Source organism: Coenobita brevimanus, chromosome 23, assembly GCF_032717465.1.
Source record: "Coenobita brevimanus isolate Jiangsu-jjx chromosome 23, ASM3271746v2, whole genome shotgun sequence".
NCBI lineage: Eukaryota > Metazoa > Arthropoda > Malacostraca > Decapoda > Coenobitidae > Coenobita > Coenobita brevimanus.
The window spans coordinates 49,917,620-49,937,736 of NC_136976.1; the positions used below are offsets into that span (position 1 = coordinate 49,917,620).

The 20,117-nt window shown below is 41.6% G+C and overlaps 1 protein-coding gene across 1 annotated transcript in view; it reads right to left on the minus strand.

Moving 5' to 3' along the window:
- Positions 1–20,117, minus strand: part of Marf1 (meiosis regulator and mRNA stability factor 1-like protein) — a 514,957-nt gene that overhangs the window by 459,160 nt on the left and 35,680 nt on the right. The window contains exons 2-3 of the mRNA XM_080267004.1: positions 12,074–12,217; positions 11,738–11,898 (exon numbers count right to left, since the gene is read on the minus strand). Of these exons, the coding sequence (XP_080123130.1) occupies positions 11,738–11,898; positions 12,074–12,217 (305 nt within the window). The remainder of the gene's footprint in view (positions 1–11,737; positions 11,899–12,073; positions 12,218–20,117) is intronic.

The window sequence follows — 20,117 nt, forward strand, 5'->3', positions numbered from 1 at the left end:
CCAGAAGTACATCCCAAAGCACAAAGAAGCAGATAAGAAAATACAGAAATGGTTCAATACAGAATGTAAAAAATCAAAAGAATGAAGAGATTTGTTGTGGAATAGATACAGAAGACACAATAGTGAAAGGGCGAATAATAATTACAAACAGGCAAGAAACGATTATACAAGAATAAGGAGGGAAGCCCAAAAATAGTTTGAGGAGGATATAATAAATAAAACTAGTGATCAACCACAGCTATTTTACAGCTACATCAGAAGCAAAATCAAAGTAAAAGATATAATACAATCCATTACGGACGAGGGAATCACCTATACACAAGAGAAAGATATTTGCGAAGCACTAAATAAGAATTTCCAATTAGTTTTTACACAAGAAAAAAATTTTGAGAGGGACTATGTGGAACATGCATGTCCACACATACTACCAGATATACAAATAGCAGAAAAGTAATACAGGAGGAGTTAAGTAGATTAGACAGAGGAAAAGCAAGTGGTCCTGATGAAATTTCATGTTGGGTACTATTAGAATGTGCAAAGGAGTTAAGTAAACCATTATTTTTAATTTTCAGGAAATCCTTGAGTCAAGGTAAACTACGAGTACCTGATATTTAGAAGAAAGCAAATATTGTCCCCTTATTCAAGAAAGGAAATAGACAAAATCCACTCAACTATCGACCAGTATCACTGACCAGTGTTGTAAGCAAGGTATTAGAAAAGCTTATAAGAAAAGCTTGGGTAAATCATCTAGAAGAACACAGAATGATAACAGAAAAACAGTTTGGTTTCAGAAAAGGAAAATCATGTGTTACTAATCTGTTGAGCTACTATGACAGAGTAACAAACACAATACAGGAAAGAGAAGGATGGGTGGACAGTATCTATTTAGATTTCAAGAAAGCATTTGACACAGTACCACACCAAAGACTTTTATGGAAACTGTACCATCAAGGAGGAATTCGAGGCAAACTGTTTTGTTGGATGCAAGATTTTCTCATAAAAAGAGAAATGAGAACAGTACTAAGGGGAAACTACTCATCATGGAAAGAAGTGACTAGTGGAGTACCACAGGGTTCAGTGCTGGCACCAATCATGTTTTTAGTGTATATAAATGATATGAACAGTAACACTGGAAATGAAAGCTATCTGAATATGTTTGCAGATGATGCAAAAATACAAAGGAGAATTACTAACACAGACTCTTGTAAAGAGCTACAAGAAGAATTAAATAAACTTCATGAATGGAGTAGTTCATGGCAAATGGAATTCAATGTGGACAAGTGTCATGTAATCAAGTTTGGTAAAAGTGGAAAAAGACCTTATTGGGATTATACGTTAGGAAATAAAACCCTATACACATCAGAAAGAGAGAAGGACCTAGGTGTGATTATCAATAATAGACTATCTCCGGCTGACCACATCAGCGAGAAGGTACGGAACATATATACTATCTATCTATCTATTGCCAGACGCCTCAATCCCGTTTGGGGCAGCCACAAACAAATCGCCTCCAAGTCGCCCTGTCCCCCGCCATTTCACTGCCCTGCTCCCAACTCACATCCCCCTCTCTCATATACCTCTCCACCCCATCCCTCCATCTCATCCTCGGCCTCCCCCTCCCTCTTCCCCCCTCCACCTCACTCACATACACTCTCTTCGTCAGTCTTTCACCCTCCATCCTCTCCACATGGCCAAACCACCTCAGTGTGTTCCTCATAACGCTTCCTATCACATCCACATCCACACCACAACACTCCTTCACATCCTCATTCATCAGCCTGTCTCTCCACGTGACTCCACAGGCTCCTCTTAAATAACTCATTTCCACTTATCTCACTCTTGACTTGTGTCCTTCCAACAATGTCCAAGCTTCACTTCCGTACGTTAGAGTTGGTATCACAATACTGTCATGTAGTAACTTTTTCACTTCCATGCTCACTTCCCTGTTTCTTATCACTGCTTTCAAAGAACCAGCAACCTTTCTTCCCTGCTGTATCCTTACAAGCACTTCACTCTCCAAACCTCCATCCTTACTCATCACACTACCCAAGTACTTTAATGTACTCACATTTTCCAATTCCTCACCATCCAACCTCGCTGTACATTCACTAACTTCACCTCTCTCAAAGACCAACACTTTACTCTTCCCTACATTCACCTTTAGATTCCGTTTCTTACACACTCTCCCAAACTCATCCACCAAGCCTTGCAGCTCCCCTTCGTCTTCACTCAACAACACAGTATCATCTGCAAACAACAGTACAGGGAGTTTCCAAACACTATCCTCTCTCACCAGGTCCACTCCAACATCCACTACCCTACCTTATACCTCTTTTATTATCCCATCCCTGTACAGATTGAACAACCATGGAGACATGACACATCCCTGTTTCAAACCAACTTTCAAAGAGAAAAATTCACTTAGTTCACCATCCACACGCACTGCAGCCTTCGCACCATCGTACATACTCTTCACAGCATTCAACAACTTCCCATCTCCTCCATATATTCTTAACACTTTCCACAATCCTTGTCTATCCACCCTGTCATATGCTTTCTCCAAATCCATGAAAGCTGCATAGAACTTCTTTCCCTTCTCTAGAAATTTTTCCACTAAAGATCTAAGAATGAATATCTGATCTACACAACCTCTTCCCTTCCTAAAGCCTCCCTGTTCTTCTCCAACTAACTTCTCTGTTCTTTCTCTAACTCTGTCTATAAGTATCCTACCATACACTTTTCCTATTATACTAAGAAGACAAATGCCCCTATGATTACCAAACACTTCTTTTTCCCCTTTTCCTTTGTACAAGGGAATAATTATACCTGACTTCCAATCCTCCGGGACTCTACCTTCCTCCCAGGCCAATCTGCATATCATCCACATCCATTCTACTACTATCTCTTCCTCATGCTTCAGCATTTCACCACACATTCCATCAATTCCTGGGGCTTTCCCCGATTTCACTTTCTTCATTGCTTCCACAACTTCTATCCTACTGATTTCTTCCTGTCTTCTCACCTCCCTCCTTCTCCCAGCCATTCCCCAGCCACTTATACTCGCATTACTTCCATCCTCTATGTTCAACAATTCCTTAAAGTGTTCTCTCCATCTGTTCACTCTTTCTCCCTTCTCCACTAGTAATTTACCATTTTTATCTTTCACTCCCCTGCTAACTTCACTTCCACCCTGTCTTACTCTTTTCACTTCTCTCCAGAACATTTTCTTACAGTCCCTCCACTTTACACTCAAATTCCTTCCAAATTCCTCATCCACTCTCTTCTTACTCTCTCTTACTAATCTTTTCACCTCTCTCTTTCTTTCCACATATAACTCTCTCTTCCGCCTCTCAACTTCTTCCACGCCCCTATTTCTCATCCATTCATTGTATGCTTTCTTCCTTTGTGCCACAGCCTGTTTCACCTCTTCAGTCCACCACGCTGTTCCTTGCACCCCCCTCCGTCTTCTCTTCCTTCCACACACCACATCACATGCTGCACATATTTCTTCTGTAAATATCTTACACACACCTTCCAAGTCTCCCATCTGCTCCAATTCATATTTGCCCAATCGTTCCTTCACTTCTCTCTTATACTCTGCCTTTTTCTCATCCTCTTGTAACCTTTCCACTCTCTTTGCAACTACTCCTTCCTCTCGTCTTTCCCTTCTTCTATTCCTCCATCTTACTTGCATTCTAATTCTGGCCACCACCAAGTAGTGGTCAGAAAGTCCACTCCCCCAACCTCTATACACTCTTGCATCCTTTACACATCTTCGCATCCTTTCATCCACACACACATAATCAATCATTGCCTTCCTTTCATTCAGTTCACCACCCACCCTTCTCATCACTCCCCATGTATACCTGTGGATCATTTTATGCCTGAAGAGGGTATTGGCTATCACCAACCCCCTCCCAGCACAAATGTCCACTAACGCACTCCCATTCTCATCTATCTCAGCAGGCACACCCGACTCACCAACTATTCCATCCACCTTCACATTCCCAACTTTACCATTCATATCACCAATCAAAAACACTCTCTCATTCCTTCCAAACTTTTCCATGCACACTTTCACATTTGTCCAGAACTCTTCTCTCACTCTTCTAGCACGATCTTGCGTTGGTGCATACACACACACAATCGCCCACATTTGTATTCCAACTTTCAATTTTACCCACACAATCCTTGACCCAACTGATCCATACTGTCTTATGCTCCTCTTCCATCTTTTACTCACAACTATACATACTCCTTCCTTTGCCCTCTCATTCTCACCTACTCCTGCACATATACCCCATCCATACTCTCATTCTCTGACACTTTCTCCTCTCCATTTTGTTTCAGTTATTCCACATACCCCCTGTGGCGGGGGGGACACAACCTGGCCGCACTATGGGGTGGTACTACTACTCTGCGGCCAAGTTGTTTTAGGAAGAATACTGCCACCGTATTCCCTGCGTGTCGTAAAAGGCGACTAAAAGGGGCGGGGTGAGGGGACTAGGGACCCCCTCCTCTGTTTTTTAGTTCCTAAAAAGAGACAGGCCAGAGAAAGGGATGGGGGATGGAGTTATCCCCGTACCCTGAAGATTGGGTCTATGAATGTGCGTGGATGTAGTACGATTGAGGCTAAAAGGGAGGAGATTGGGAGAATGTTTGTGAGAAGAAAGTTGGATGTGTTAGCTTTGAGTGAAACGAAGATGAAAGGGAAGGGGGAGTCTATGTTTGGAAGTGTGAATGGAAGATTGTCAGGTGTTGATATAGGAAGGGCAAGAGAAGGTGTGGCCTTGTTAGTGAGTCCGGAAGTACAGCAATGTGTGATTGAATGGAAGGAGGTGTCATCGAGACTGATGTGGGTGAAAGCGAAATTTGAACGTGAGTTGTGGGTGTTTGTGAGTGCATATGGGCCTGGTAGTGAAAAGGATGAAGAAGAGAGGGAGTCTTTCTGGAATGATGTTGATGAGTGTCTGCAGAGTTTTGGAGCGAATGTGAATGTGGTAATGATGGGAGATTTGAATGCTAGAGTGGGAAATGTAGCAGTTGAAGGCGTAGTTGGTATGCATGGTGCGCCTGGAAGAAATGAAAATGGGGAACGAATAATAGCGATGTGTGTTGAGCGAGAGATGGTGATTGGGAATACGCTGTTTGAGAAGAAAGATATTTATAAGTATACATGGGTGAGACAGGAGGGTGGAAGGGTTGCTGATAGAGCTTTGATGGACATTGTGGTTGTGTCTAGGAATGTAATAGGAAGATTGTTGGATGTGAGAGTTCTGAGAGGGGAGGGTGGAGGTATGTCTGACCACTACCTGGTGGAGGGAAAGTTAAGAGTAGGTAAGAGATGGGTAAGAGCTAGGAGGGTTAGGTGTAGCAGGGAGGTTTTGAAAGTCAGTGAGTTGGATAAAAGAGAGAAAAAGATAGAGTATCAGGAGAAATTGAAACATGAGTGGAACGCAGTGAAAGATCGGGAAAATGGCAGCGTGGAGGAGGAATGGCAGTTGTTTAAGAGTGCTGTGGTGGGGCATGCAGAAGAGGTGTGTGGTGTGAGACGTGTGGGTGGTGGTGTAAGAAAAGGAAGTGAATGGTGGTGCGAGGAAGTAAGTATGGCTGTGGCTGAGAAGAGACGTGCATATGAAGTGTGGCTGCAGAGGAAGGATGAGATGTCATATGAAAGGTATAAGGAGAAGTGGAATAGAGCGAGAAGGGCTGTGCGTGATGCTAAAGTGGCAGCAGATGAGAGGTGGGGTAGGCGGCTGACAGAGAATTTTCAACAGAATAAGAAAATGTTTTGAAAGGAGGTGAAAAGGGTGCGAAAGGGAGAGTCTGGGAAGGAAGAACGAGTAAAAGCAGAGGATGGAAGGATGTTAATTGAGATGGATGCAGTAAGGAAGAGATGGGCAGAGTATTTTGAAAGATTGTTAAATGTAGAGGAGGAAAGAGTGGCTGAGATTGGGGCGGATGGAAGGGTGCAAGGAATAAATGTGTTGGGAGAGTTGAATGATTCTTTGATCACGAAGGAGGAAGTGGAGAAGGCAGTAAAGGAGATGAAAACAGGGAAAGCTGCAGGTATGGATGGGTGTGCTGTGGAATGCCTGAAGGGTGGTGGAGTGACTATTGTTGACTGGTTAGTAAGATTGTTGAATGTGTGCTTTGAGAAAGGTATGATGCCAATTGACTGGGCAAGTGCTTGTGTGGTCCCGTTGTATAAAGGCAAGGGTGATAAGTATGAATGTACTAGCTTTAGGGGTATAAGTCTGTTAAGTGTTGTAGGTAAGGTGTATGGTAGAGTGTTAATTATGAGAGTTAGAGAGGGTACAGAGGGAGTGATTGGTGATGAGCAGTGTGGCTTTAGGAGAAGGAGGGGATGCGATGATCAGGTGTTTGCTGTGAGACTAGTGTGTGAAAAGTATTTAGCGAAAGGCAAGGATGTATTTTGGGCATTTATGGATTTAGAGAAAGCATATGATAGAATTGATAGGGAGGCTTTGTGGACTGTTTTAAGATTGTATGGACTTGATGGTAGGTTACTAAAAGGGGTGAAAAGTTTTTATGTAAATAGTAGAGCGTGTGTAAGAGTGGGAAATGCTGTGAGTGATTGGTTTCCCGTGAGAGTGGGGCTGCGACAGGGATGTGTGATGTCATCTTGGTTGTTTAATATTTACATGGATGGTGTTGTAAGGGAGGTGAATGCAAGAGTTTTAGGTGGAGGCCTGAGTCTGGTGAATGTTGATGGTGGAGAGCGGAATCTGAAGCAGCTGCTGTTTGCAGATGATACTGCACTGGTGACTGATTCAGAGGAGAGATTGAGACAGTTGGTAGAGGAGTTTGGAAGGGTGTGTGAAAGGAGGAAATTGAAAGTAAATGAGAATAAGAGTAAAGTGATGAAGTGTACGAGGTTGATAGATGGTAGGGGGATGAATATAGTTTTGAATGGTGAGTTGCTTGAGGAGGTAGATTGTTTTAAATATCTAGGGTCACATGTTGCTGTGGATGGAAGAATAGATGCAGAAGTGAAGTTTAGAATAAATGAAGTAGGAAAGGTGCTGGGAGGAATGAAAAAAGTGTTTAAATGTCGTTCGCTTAGAATGGATGTAAAGAGAAGGCTGTATGTGGGTGTTGTGGTACCGACTGCGTTATATGGGGCTGAAACATGGAATATGGGTGTAGCAGAGAGGAAAAGTTTGAATGTAATGGAGATGAGGTGTCTGAGGAATATGTGTGGAGTGACGCGTATGGATCGGGTGAAAATGATGAAGTGCGAATGAGAACTGGAGTTGTTCGGGAGATTGCTGGTAGAGTTGAGCAGAGGGTGTTGCGATGGTTTGGGCATATGGAGAGAATGGATAATGAGCGATTGGTGAAAAAGATAACTAGATCTGATGTGAGAGGTGTAAGGCTGAGAGGAAGACCACGAATAGGATGGATGGACAGTGTGAAGAGAGGGTTGGTTGCGAGAGGGATGTATGTTGAGCAAGGAAGAATGGCTGTGCGACAGAAAAAAATGGAGAGAAACTGTGAATGAATAAGTGATGACGCAGCCCTGAGGGGATATTCTCCCGCATTTGGTCTGATCAGCTAGTCAGGTCAGGTGCGGGTAAGGGGATGGGTCTGTTATGATGTGGCAGGGGTAAACCAGTTCTGCTGTCGGGCCCTGCTGCGGATGTCACTGATTGCATTGCGCAGTTGACCCTTGTGCGGTGTGGTGCGGTGAAGATCTGTCCGTTCTCCTCTTTGGGGCTAAGATGCGAATGAATGTGTTTGAATGGATGAGTAAATGGGGAGTGTGTCGTCTTGTCTCGGCTACCTCCCTTTCCTTGGGGGAAGCAGCCTAGGTATATAGATAGATAGATTCCACATACATCCACTTTCGCACCCTCAAGCACCTGGACAATCTCTCTCTCTTTCACCTCATCATTCGCTCCTCTTACATTCCATGTACTCATTACCAAGTCCTTTGTCCGGTCCTGGGTCGTCATCAATTGGTCAGTCCTTGTCCGAGGCTTCTTGCTTGTTTTTTATAATTAGTTGTTTTCCGGGGAGGGGCACTAACCCTCCGTCAACCCTTTTAGTCGCCTTTTACGACATGTATACACAGCTTGCAAATATGAGAATAGCATTCACATACATACATGAAGACATGCTAAGAAGGATAATAACATCATTCATTAGACCAACCCTGGAGTATGCATCAGCAGTCTGGAGTCCTCATCTCAAAAAACACATAGACAAGATTGAAAAAGTTCAAAGGGCCGCTACAAGATGGATACCAAACTTAAGGGACCTAAGCTACAAAGAAAGACTAAATAAACTGAATCTACCAACACTACAGGAGAGAAGGAAAAGAGGTGACATGATAATGCTATATAAATCCATATCAGGGAAGGAGAAAATAGACATAAATGATTACTTATCATATGGAGAAGCATCAGCAAGAGGACACTGCAAAAAACTGCATAAGAAGAGAGGTGATAAAGACGTAAGGAAATTCAGTTTCCCAAACAGAGCAATTGATCAATGGAATGCACTACCAAATGAAATAGTGTGTGCCAAAACAATTCACAAATTTAAGGATATGTACGATAAATATGGTTTAAGACACGGGACAGTACGAGCTTGACTCATTCCTGTAAAGATACAATTAGGTAAGAACAATTGGGTAAGGTAAGAACAGGGAACAGACAGGATCCCCTCAACTACCGACCAGTATCACTGACCAGTGTTGTAAGTAAAATACTAGAAAAGCTGATAAGGGAACTCTGGGTAAAACATCTAGATGAACATGGTATGATAACAGAGAGGCAGTTCAGTTTTAGGAAGGGAAAATCATGTGTTACTAATATGTTAAGCTACTATGATAGAGTTACAGAAACGATACAGAAAATAGAAGGATGGGTGGACAGTATCTATTTAGATTTTAAGAAAACATTTGACAGTACCACACCAAAGACTTTTATGGAAACTGTACCATCAAGGAGGAATCCAAGGCAATCTCTACTGTTGGATGCAAGATTTTCTCAGAAAAAGGGAAATGAGAACAATATTATGGCGGAAATTGCTCATCATGGAGGGAAGTGACCAGCAGAGTGCCACAGGGCTCAGTGCTGGCATCAATTATGTTTTTTGGTATATATAAATGTCACAGACAGTAACAATGGAAATGGAAGCTATCTAAATATGTTTCCAGATTAAGCAAAATTTCAAAAGAATATTACTAACACAGTTTCTTGCAAAGAGCTGGAAGAGGAATTCAACAAGCTTCATGAATAGAGCAATAAATGGCAAATGGATAAGTGTCATGTAATTAATTTTGGTAAAAGTGAGAAAAGACCAGACTGGGATTATAAGTTAGGAAGATCAACCCTACTGTACACATATCAGAAAGGGAGATGGACCTAGGAGTAATTATCAATAACAGACTATCTCCAGATGATCACATCAGTGAAAAGGTACGTAACATGTATACATTACTTGCTAATATGCCTTGTCCAGCACAACTCGCGTCCAGCACGGAGAGCAAAAAATTAGTACGATTTAATATGATTTAAGTACTGTAAAACGGGTGCGTAAGAATAACACTGACGGAGCTTCGAGAAGTGGGCGAAATCCGCAGAGTTCGCCTCTAGCTCGATCACCCCTGGTCCAACACGGTCATACTGGACGTTCCCATGACGCTGACAGCCAGTCAAAACTTCCGATCAAGTAGCCTCCCCCGCCCGCTATCGTGACGAGATCGTGATGTCGCCCAATGAAAAACGCTTCTGCTCTCACGTGATGTTTTGTTTAAACACAGTGCCACTCAGTTGCATAATTCGCATTGGACGGTGCTTTTTTCTCGCTGCATTTTCTGCCCTTGGTGACCGCCTGGGAACACCAGATGCTGTTGGCATCCCTACGTGTCAAGTGGGGTTGGTGGAAGATTAGTGCCCCTCCCTGTAAAACAATTAACTCTAAGCCGTTGGCCACCCCGTTTGGGATACATGGCGTCTGGCAATGAATGAATGAGAATAGCATTCACATAGTTAAATGAAGATATGCTGAGGAAGATAATAACACCATTCATAAGACCAGTAGTCTGGAAACCTCATCTCAAAAAACATATAGATAAGACTGAAAAAGTACAAAGGGCAGCCACAAGATGGGTACCAAGCTTAAGGGATCTAAACTACGAAGAAAGACTGGAAAGACTGAATCTACCAACGCTGCAGGATAGAAGGAGAAGGAGAGACATGATTATGGTATATAAATGCATTTCAGGGAAAGAAAAAAATAGACATAAATGAATATATATCATATGGGGAAGCATCTGCAAGAGGACATTGGAAAAAACTGCACATAAAGAGACAATAAAGACATAAGGAAATTCAGTTTCCCAAATAGGGCAACTGATCAGTGGAATGCACTACCGAATGAAGTAATATGTGCCAAAACTATTTATATATTCAAGGATATGTATGATAAAAATGGTTCAATACACAGGACAGTATGAGCGTGACTCATTCCTGTAAAGATACAATATGGTAAGAACAATTAGGTAAGAACACACACCACAAATTATATAAGAATGTCACACACTTACGTAAACACTCACTCAGGTTGGTGAGCACATGACTGCGCTTGACATGGGTAGTAGTAGGGGTCTTGGGTGGATCCATGGTGGTGCTGAAGTACAGTATTCAACATGGTCAAATAGAAATGCACACTGATGAAATGGCAACTGATCAGGAGGGCAGAGTGCGGGAATGTCGCTGAGGCTGCCCAGCTGGTCTGTTTGGCAATGCGAGTTTTGAATTGTTGAAATGGCTGGGATAATCACGTCGAACAACGAAAAAAGGTGTTGATTTATAAATGTCGAATCAATGAACTGTCGAATAACGATTGGTTGAAAAACAAGGGCTTGGTGTATTCATTATGTGGCCTGTGCATTTCATTTCTGAATAATAATCAGAGTGACCAAACAGTAACTGATTAAGCACGGGCAAAAGGTAGAAAAAATGCAGATAGAGATGCCTCTGGAAAGGGCAAACATCTTAATATTATAATCCTGCCACCCTGGCCCCAGTTGGCTCACAAAATTAACAAACCTCCTCACCACTCTATGCCTACCACTAACCTCTGATCAATAACAATACTGTTGTACATCTTACATTACTGTACGTAATCCTATGAAATACTAGCTACTAAATGCTCAAGAGTATCTATGGTTTGGTAGGAGTGGTTGTAAAGTTTTTTTCTTTTTTTTTAATTATACATTTCTAACCCTGAGCATAGGCCCATTACCTGAGGCCCAGCAGTCCTACATATCATACACCTCCACATGCCACCACTTCAGCGCTAACACACACCGTCCATAATGATTACATATAAGAGCTGTTTCATACACGACTGGTGTATTGGCACTAGAGAGGGTGTTTTATGACAGGTTGGCGGCTCTTATGGTAGATCAAGAAAGTCTACTTTAATGAAATTTAAATCCTTAAATTTTTCCCTGTCCCTGCCAGGATTCAAACCCACATCCATTGGGATAGCAGACAACCTCTCTACCGATTTGGTCACTGCCTCCCCCAGCTAGTCACAGACTGCAGAAGCAGCTGAATTTTTCCCATAAATTTATTTATTCATTCCAGTTTTGCGAATGGCAACTATTCCATGAGGGGTGCAGAACCAATTAAGCTCACATAACAAATACCCTCTGTATTCTGTCATCATTAACAAAACATCATAATGTGAAAGTTACCTGTATCTCAAGTCATAAAGCTCTGTTGCAAAGTTTGAGTCCCCTGAGATAAGAACAATGGTGGCACCAGGACCATGAATGTCAGCAAAGCGCCGCATACTTTGAAGCAACTTGTCATCAGCAGCATTCTTCACTGTACTGCCTACATGCATTACATTCACCTGAAAAACCACATGAGCTTTGCATAATTTATACTGAAATTAATGATGGACAAACAGACAAATAAACAATAAGTAGTGCTATTCAATTTAGTATTAGCAATACACAGCATAATGAAAAATGTGTATACAGACATATTTCCCAACTAAATGATATATCAGAAGTGTCCAAACTTACCTGAGCATCATTCAATTCCTCCAGTATTTTCGAATGCTCTTTCAATGTATCACAGACACACATGAACTCAGCCTCACGATGATAAGTAAAGAAACGTGATCTAATTGCCTGTACTACATGAGTAGCTGAAAGACCTTTGGGTACCTGAAAAGCAAAGAGAAATGCATTGTTTTTTAACTTATTGCAAAGTAGAATCATATTGCAAGAGCCATTACATTATTTATTACTGAAACAGACAATACTGGACAAATAAAAATGGTTATCTAACAAAACATTTTTCATGAACATTCACGCTGGAGATAAGGACACTAACAAGATCAGTGTGTACTACTGTATTTTGATTCCTAAGCCTTTACAAGCAGCCAACACACTGAAAACTTTAAAAAGGGGAAATTAAACAGATAAGCACAACATGTCCCTGTTCAAGCTGGTTGTAATTTGGGTAAAGAGAAATGCCACTCAAATGCTGTTCCAATAAATCCACTGTCTAAAAAAATAATATGAGAAGGTGAAAGAGTTCCTCAGTTCTCTCTGGCCCATAAAATTTGATAAATACCTTAGCTAGAACTGTGGTATAAAGAAATTTGGGGGACCTTCCAAATTCTGCAGGATTTCTTTTTTTAAATAAAAAAAAACTGAGATACAGATACGTCATACTCCGGACAATGAATGTCTGTCAGAATTTATCCATGATTCTCAAACTTTCATGACTAAAAAAAATTAATCATTCATCATCTAATCCTGTGTTACCCCTGGAAAAACGTTGAAGTCAGGGGCTAGGCAAGTTGGTCTCGACATTTAAGATGAAAGTAAGCAGACTGCCTCATCCCTGAGTGGCATTACATGATCAACAGAAGAGTATAAACTGCCCCTGTTTATAATTACTGCACAATATATCATTGTACATCTTTTTTACATACTATCAGATCTCAAGTTTACCCAATATTATTGCAGCTGCGAAAGCATCTTCATGCCAAAGGAAAAATTCCCTGATATTTTCCTAAACACAATTTGCCACCATCAGTCTACTCTGCTACATGCTGCTAAGTATAAAATATATATTATCTTTGGGAAATGAAGAAGAAGAATGCCTATCTATTCTCCTTGTGTCATAAAAGAAAATGGGGGGGGGAAGGTAAGTAACCTGGAGGTTGAGGATTGAAACACTTCTTTGTACTGACAAAGGGATGTGATAACCCTACTGTCTACAACTTGTGCTGCATGCTGATTTGTATCTCCTATGGTACTGGCGGCAGGCAGACTATCTAAGGCTTTCCTTCTTCCCTGATCAATGTTTCTAAAGTTAATACACTTCTGCATTAGACAGCTGCATCTATGCCATGATGCTTTCCCTAACAGACATAAGCTGAAGGCTTACTATGGTTATTCTTGTGAGGCACAAGGATTACCTCCTCCCATTCCCAGTATACATGTCAGAACCCACCAAAAATATCACTCGTGAACTCTGAAACACACGGGTATAGCAGTTCCTCCTATGTATCAAATGACACATCAATGAAAGTCTACTCACTCTGGAGAAAAATACAACAAATAAATTCATACCTGAGGAGATTAAATTATTCAGCATCAAAGTTCTATACAACAGATGACCTCAACCAATATACATGGCATCATGGGTTCTTTGTTCATGGAGTCATCTAGGAGAATGAGGAAGGGGCAACTACAATTAAGTAAACTGGGTCTGAGATGACACAGAACATACCAAGCACAGAAATATTTCCATGGAGTAATTCATTATACCATGAGGACTTACGAAGAACAATATATAAAACATGGAAACAAGAACAACTGTGAAAAAGATACTATGCAAAATACCTTACTTATATCCAAGTAGGCAAGCAATGAATTGGACTTTATAAAGTATACTTCTGTACCAAAGGAAACACTTGATAATAATAACTGAGCATTTACCGGGTAATATAATGTAAGAGGCTGTGATCTACGTCTGCCTGCCTCATGTCAATACGGGGAGCAGGACTACGGTGATGATGAAATGAAGCTATGGATGAATGACACTGCCTTTGCCAGTGATTACATACATCTTGCTGATGTACAGTAATCCTCTTGACAAGGATCTTAAAATTGGAAATACAGTATTGTTATAAGTCAGGTAAATAAAGGGACTGAACACAAGGCTACCAGAGATGAGCAGCATGAAGAACCATCATTAGGTGACCAAGACTGATGTATGCAAGCACGATAAGATATGATATGAGTTGAGTATTGTAGAGGTCAAGATGTGAGCTGAAAAGGGCAAACTATATTCCACTAATAAAGATTATATTTCTCTCTTGTCAACTACAAGTGTTATATCCCACAAATATGTAATCTATTTCTCTCTTGTTAAAATGGGTTATTTTTATACTGCCATCACTTCATGAAATCTTATTCATCGTATTGCTCATCCTATCATTTATAAAAGCCCCAAAATGCTTGCATGCACCAGCCCTGGTCACCTACTGGCAACTCTTGACAATGCTCCATCTCTGGAAACCTCCCTATTCAGTTCCTTATCCCAGAAGTCACACTCAATGTGTCCCAGGTATATTTTGCACCCAATTGTCATCCTCCATTCTTTCCACATGCCCAAACCATCTCAATCTACCCTTTCTCATCACAACACCAATACACTCCAGTCCCATCCTTCTCCTCAATTCTTCAATTGTAATCCTAGACCCCCTAGGCCTCGCACACAAGGACACACTACACATCCATCTAATCACTGTCATTTCTGTACACTTGTGCTTATGAATATCCTCTTCCTTTACTGCATAGGTCTCTACCATACAGCATTATACTCCCAACATATGAAACATACAAAGATCCCTTAGTGCAGAGGGAGAGCCCTCTCAATATCAGGAAAGGCAACAGCTCCCTGAACTTCCACCAACCACTCCTTGCTCCAGCCCCACCTTCAGCAAACAACATGTTCCCCAAATAACTAAACTCCTCCATACACTCAAGACTCACAAGCAGACTCAATCATTACACCTCTGATAATCTCTACATACTCTCCCTGACACACCATACACATAAAATCAGTGTTATCTCTCACTCTACCTCTAATTTCAGTGTAACCAGGAAACCATTTACTTCGCTGGGTGGTAACCATATAACCAAATTTTGGCGCCTGGTGGTTTAGTGGGTAATTATTGCGCTCCAATCGGATTGAGCCAGTGAAGGTTTATATCCAAGGGATTGTTGGGGTTTATTGCTCATGTAATGCCACTCAGGGATGAGTGAGGCTGGTCACTCTCACCTTAAATGTCAGGACAAACTGCCTAGCCCCGTGCTCCTACGCTCCTCATGGGGCAAAGTAGGATTGGATGATGGATGGATGGATGTCTCTTGTGCACCCACTTATCACAAATACACTCAATCCTTAAGTACACTCGACCCTCGATTTGCCAGTCTAAAAAAGAGGTAGACAAGTCCGGGAATGGTAAATATCCGGGAATGGCAAAAGTCCGGCCCCACATACCATTCCCAGGACTATTACCATACTTTATCCGAATTCTCCAATATTGTCTGGAAATTATTCCGATAATCTAGAGCATTCTGGAATGTAGGCTACCTATACCAACATAACTAACACACAGTACATAAAATAATAACACTGAACCAATAACAATAATAATAACCCACACCATAGCTGTATTTTGCTAGCTACAACCCTGAGAATGGTTGTTTAGACAGTTGTTATAGAGAATGTGGAGAGTATGATAGAAGAAGATCAGAAAGATGAGGAAAAAGAGGAAAATGAGCAAGGAAGGAAGCACCACAAGGTCAGCCAACCACTAACCAGCTGAACGAGATACAAACACAGAATCTTGGACCGAATCTGCAATTTTAATTGGAAATTTTTTTAATCTTTATCACCATGTAGGTTTGCACACCTAATTATTTTAAATTCAGTCAAAAATTTGTGCTTAATTTAATTATTATTAGAAAATCAGAATTCAGAGCGAAAATTTCTTAAAGTTAGCTAATGAGTTATTTAAGAGGAGCCTGTGGAGTCACGTGGAGAGACAGGCTGACGAATGAGGATATAAAGGAGCGTTGTGGTGTGGATGTGGATGTGATAGGAAACGTTGTGAGGAACACACTGAGGTGGTTTGGCCATGTGGAGAGGATGGAGGGTGAAAGACTGACGAAGAGAGTGTAAGTGAGTGAGGTGGAGGGTGGAAGAGGGAGGGGGAGGCCGAGGATGAGATGGAGGGATGGGGTGGAGAGGTATATGAGAGAGGGGGGTGTGAGTTGGGAGCAGGGCAGTGAAATGGCGGGGGACAGGGCGACTTGGAGGCGATTTGTTTGTGGCCACCCCAAACGGGATTGAGGCGTCTGGCAATAGATAGATAGATAGCTTAAGAGTTTTGCCTCTAGCCTAACAACTCGCCTTGACAGACTTTTGTTTTGTAATAAATATAGATTTACGATGCAGATAATTTTTTTGTGCTCAAAATAAATATTTATGCAAAATAGAAGTCTGTCAAGGCATCCTGATGATCTGAAGGGGAAATATCTGCTAACATTGGCCAACCACTAATCAGCTGATCGAGATACAAACAATCATTGAATGTGATCTCGATCTTGGACAGAATTGGCAACTTTAATTGGAAAATATTTTAATCTTGATCACCATATAGGTTTGCACACCAAATTATTTGAAATTCAGTCAAAAGTTTGTGCTTAATTTAATTATTAATAGAAAATCAGAATTCAGAGTGAAAATTTCTTAAAGTTAGCAGAAGTGTTTTGCCTCTAACCTAACAACTCACCTTGACGGACTTTTGTTTTGGATAAATATCGATTTACTGTACAATGCAGATACATTTTTTTTGTACTCAAAATAAATATTTATGCAAAACAGAAGTCTGCCAAGGTGTGCTGACGATCTTAATTGGAAATATCTGCTAACACTGGCCAACCACTCATCAGCTGACCGAGATATGAACACTGACGATCTGATGGGGAAATATCTGCTAACATTCGTGCATTTTAGCTCTGAAACCTAATTCTTACATTAAGTTATACTAATCAAAATTTTTAAAGTAGATTTCAGATGATTAGGTGTGTATAAGCCACTGTGGCAAAAAAAAATTAAAACATTTTCCAGTGAAAGGTGCCAATTCGATATTTAGTCACACTGAGTCGGGTGAGCAAAGCGAGTAGGACTGGATCCCATTGACTTTGTTCGTAAGAAAATATATATTTTTTTATTACCTATGAATATTATTGTGTCCAAGCCTTCCTTAAACTTTACTGTTATGCAATAAGCTACTTACAGTGGCATTTGAGAAAGGTAAGAGGAAAATGGGATATTGCCATGAGTTAGGAGCTGGTGGCGTGAAGCAGGTTGGTGGCCAAGATGCGTTTCATGTATGAAAATAATTTCTTGTGAATGTTACAAATGGCCTTTATCGAGTCAAACCCTTGCTACAATTATACTATATTGTGCAGCAAACTGCTTATAGTTTTATACGAGAGAATAATGGCTGGACTTTTGTTGAGAATCCCAGACTTGTACGGGCATTTGTCTGGCATGTGATAATATTGTCCAGCCTCAGCTCGTGTCCAGGAAATCCGAAATCCAGGAAACAGGGGTCAGCCAAATCGAGGGTCGAGTGTAATGCATGGTTCAGTAACATGATTTTGTTCTAGCACGCTCAGCATAATGCAACAGGTCGTATTCAACATGGGGAAAAACTTCAGTTCACGTGGGAAGTCAGCTGGCCTGGCGACAAAATTTGACATGCACGCATGGTGACGTCAACCGCCAGACTTGTCATGATTAGCTGGCTAACATCCAGATATCTGCCCCGGGCACACTCAAAGCCGTATGCTTAGACAAAAATTTATGGGTTTCGCAATTTTAGAGGAAGAAGTGGTAGGGCAGTGGATGTAGGGGTGGTTCTAATGAATGAGGGTGAGATTTGGAAGATTCCAGTGTTGCTGTTTGCTGATGATACAGCATTGTTGAGTGAAGATGAATGGGAGTTGCAAGGTTTGGTGAATGAATTTGGGACAGTGTGTAGGAGGAGGAAGCTGAAAGTTAATGTAAACAAAAGTAAAGTTATGGTGTTTGAGAGGAATGAAGTCACAGAATGTACAGTGAGGCTGGATGGTGAGGATATGGAGAATGTGAGTGCATTCAAGTACTTGGGTAGTGTGATGAGTAAGGATGGAACTTTGGGGGATGAAGTGCGTGAAAGGGTACAGCAGGGAAGGAAGGTTGTTGGTTCACTGAAAGCAGTGATGAGAAATACGGAGGTGAGTATGGAAGTTAAGAAGTCACTGCATGACAGTATTGTGATCCCTACCCTGACGTATGGAAGCGAGGCGTGGCCCTTGCAAGAGGGGAACAAGTCAAGTGTGAGAGCAGTGGAAATGAGTTACTTGAAAGGAGCATGTGGAGTGATATGGAGGGACAGGTTGACGAATGAAGAAGTGAAAGAATGCTGTGGGGTGGATGTGGATGTGATTGAAAAGATTAGGAGAAATACACAGAGGTGGTTTGGACATGTGGAGAGAATGGAGAACGAAAGACTGACTAAGAGGGTGTATGTAGATGAGGTGGAGGGAGGGAGAGGGAGGGGTAGACTGAGGATGAGGTGGAGGGATGGAGCTGAGAGGTATATGAGGGAGGAGGGGTGAGTTGGGAGGAGGGGTGAGTTGGGGGGAGGGTAGTCAAATGGTGGGCGACAGAGCGACTTGGAGGCGTTTTGTCTGCGGCCACCCTTTGCGGGATTGGGGCGTCGGGCTATAGATAGATAGATGTAGATCCATGTATTCTCGAAAGTTAACGTTCAGTTCCACATTCTGTGTTCAATTTCATGCTTCCCAATATTTTTTGGACCAACTCAGCATGCGGCTATCAGTCCTTTCTCGTGTCTCAACGAGGTATACCCCACACTCATTTGGGTTTCACAACTTTAGAGAATGAAATGGATAAAAAATGTTTGCTAATAAAACAAAAAATTACTCCTTCATCCATGTATTCTTGCACGTTAGTGTTCAGTTCCACATTATTCGTTTGATTTTGTGCTTCCCAAAACATTTCGGACTGACTGAGCATATGGCTATCAGTCCTTTCTCACATCTCACCGAGTTCTACCCCACTCATGTGAGTGTCACAATTTTAAGGGATGAAATGGAATGAAAATGTTTGCTAATCAGAAAAAAATTACTTTCATTCATGTGTTCTTGTAAGTCAGTGTTCAGTTCCATATTCTCCAGCTGATTTCATGCTTCCCAACATATTTTGGACTGACTGAGCATATGGATATCAGCCCTTTCTCACATCTCACTGAGTTCTACCTGCGCTGTGCTGCAAGATTTTTTGTGTGTGTTTAAGTGTTGAGCGAGGACACTTACTCTTACTCATGCCTCGTGATCAGCCCCAGCCACCCAGAAAGCAGCATATCTTCACATATGCCCAGAAGTATGAAACAGTAAAGGAGTAAAGATGCAGGGAAAGACGCAGGTAGAAATGGCGAAAAAGTATGGCGTGAATCAGGAGCACCATCAGAACAATTTGGGACTGGGAGATGATATAGAAGATCGTGTGTGGGAGCCCTGGTGATGTGAACCTGGCAACAGTGAAAGTTCATATAGCTGCCCTGAAGCTGACTGAGAAGCTCATAGGGTGTTATGTGGAGCACCAGAGAAAGAACATGCAAAAATATTGACAGCATCGCCACCAGCATTATATCATCGCTGTTGTTTTGTCTACATTTACTCTCAAACCCTTGTGCCCCATTCCTTCTCTCCATATCCTAAATCTTTGCTCCACCTCCCTTTCATTCTCTGCAATCAACACTAAGTCATAAGAATACATCTCCTATGACAATCCATTTCTGAAGTCATGTGAGAGAGCTTCAAGCACCATGACAAACAATAAGGGGCTCTAAACTGAACCCTGATGCATGCAAACAATCACGCAAAACTCATCATTCAAATTTCCACTCACTCTCGCCTGGGTGCGAGCACCCACATACATAGTCATAACCACTCTAAGCAGCTA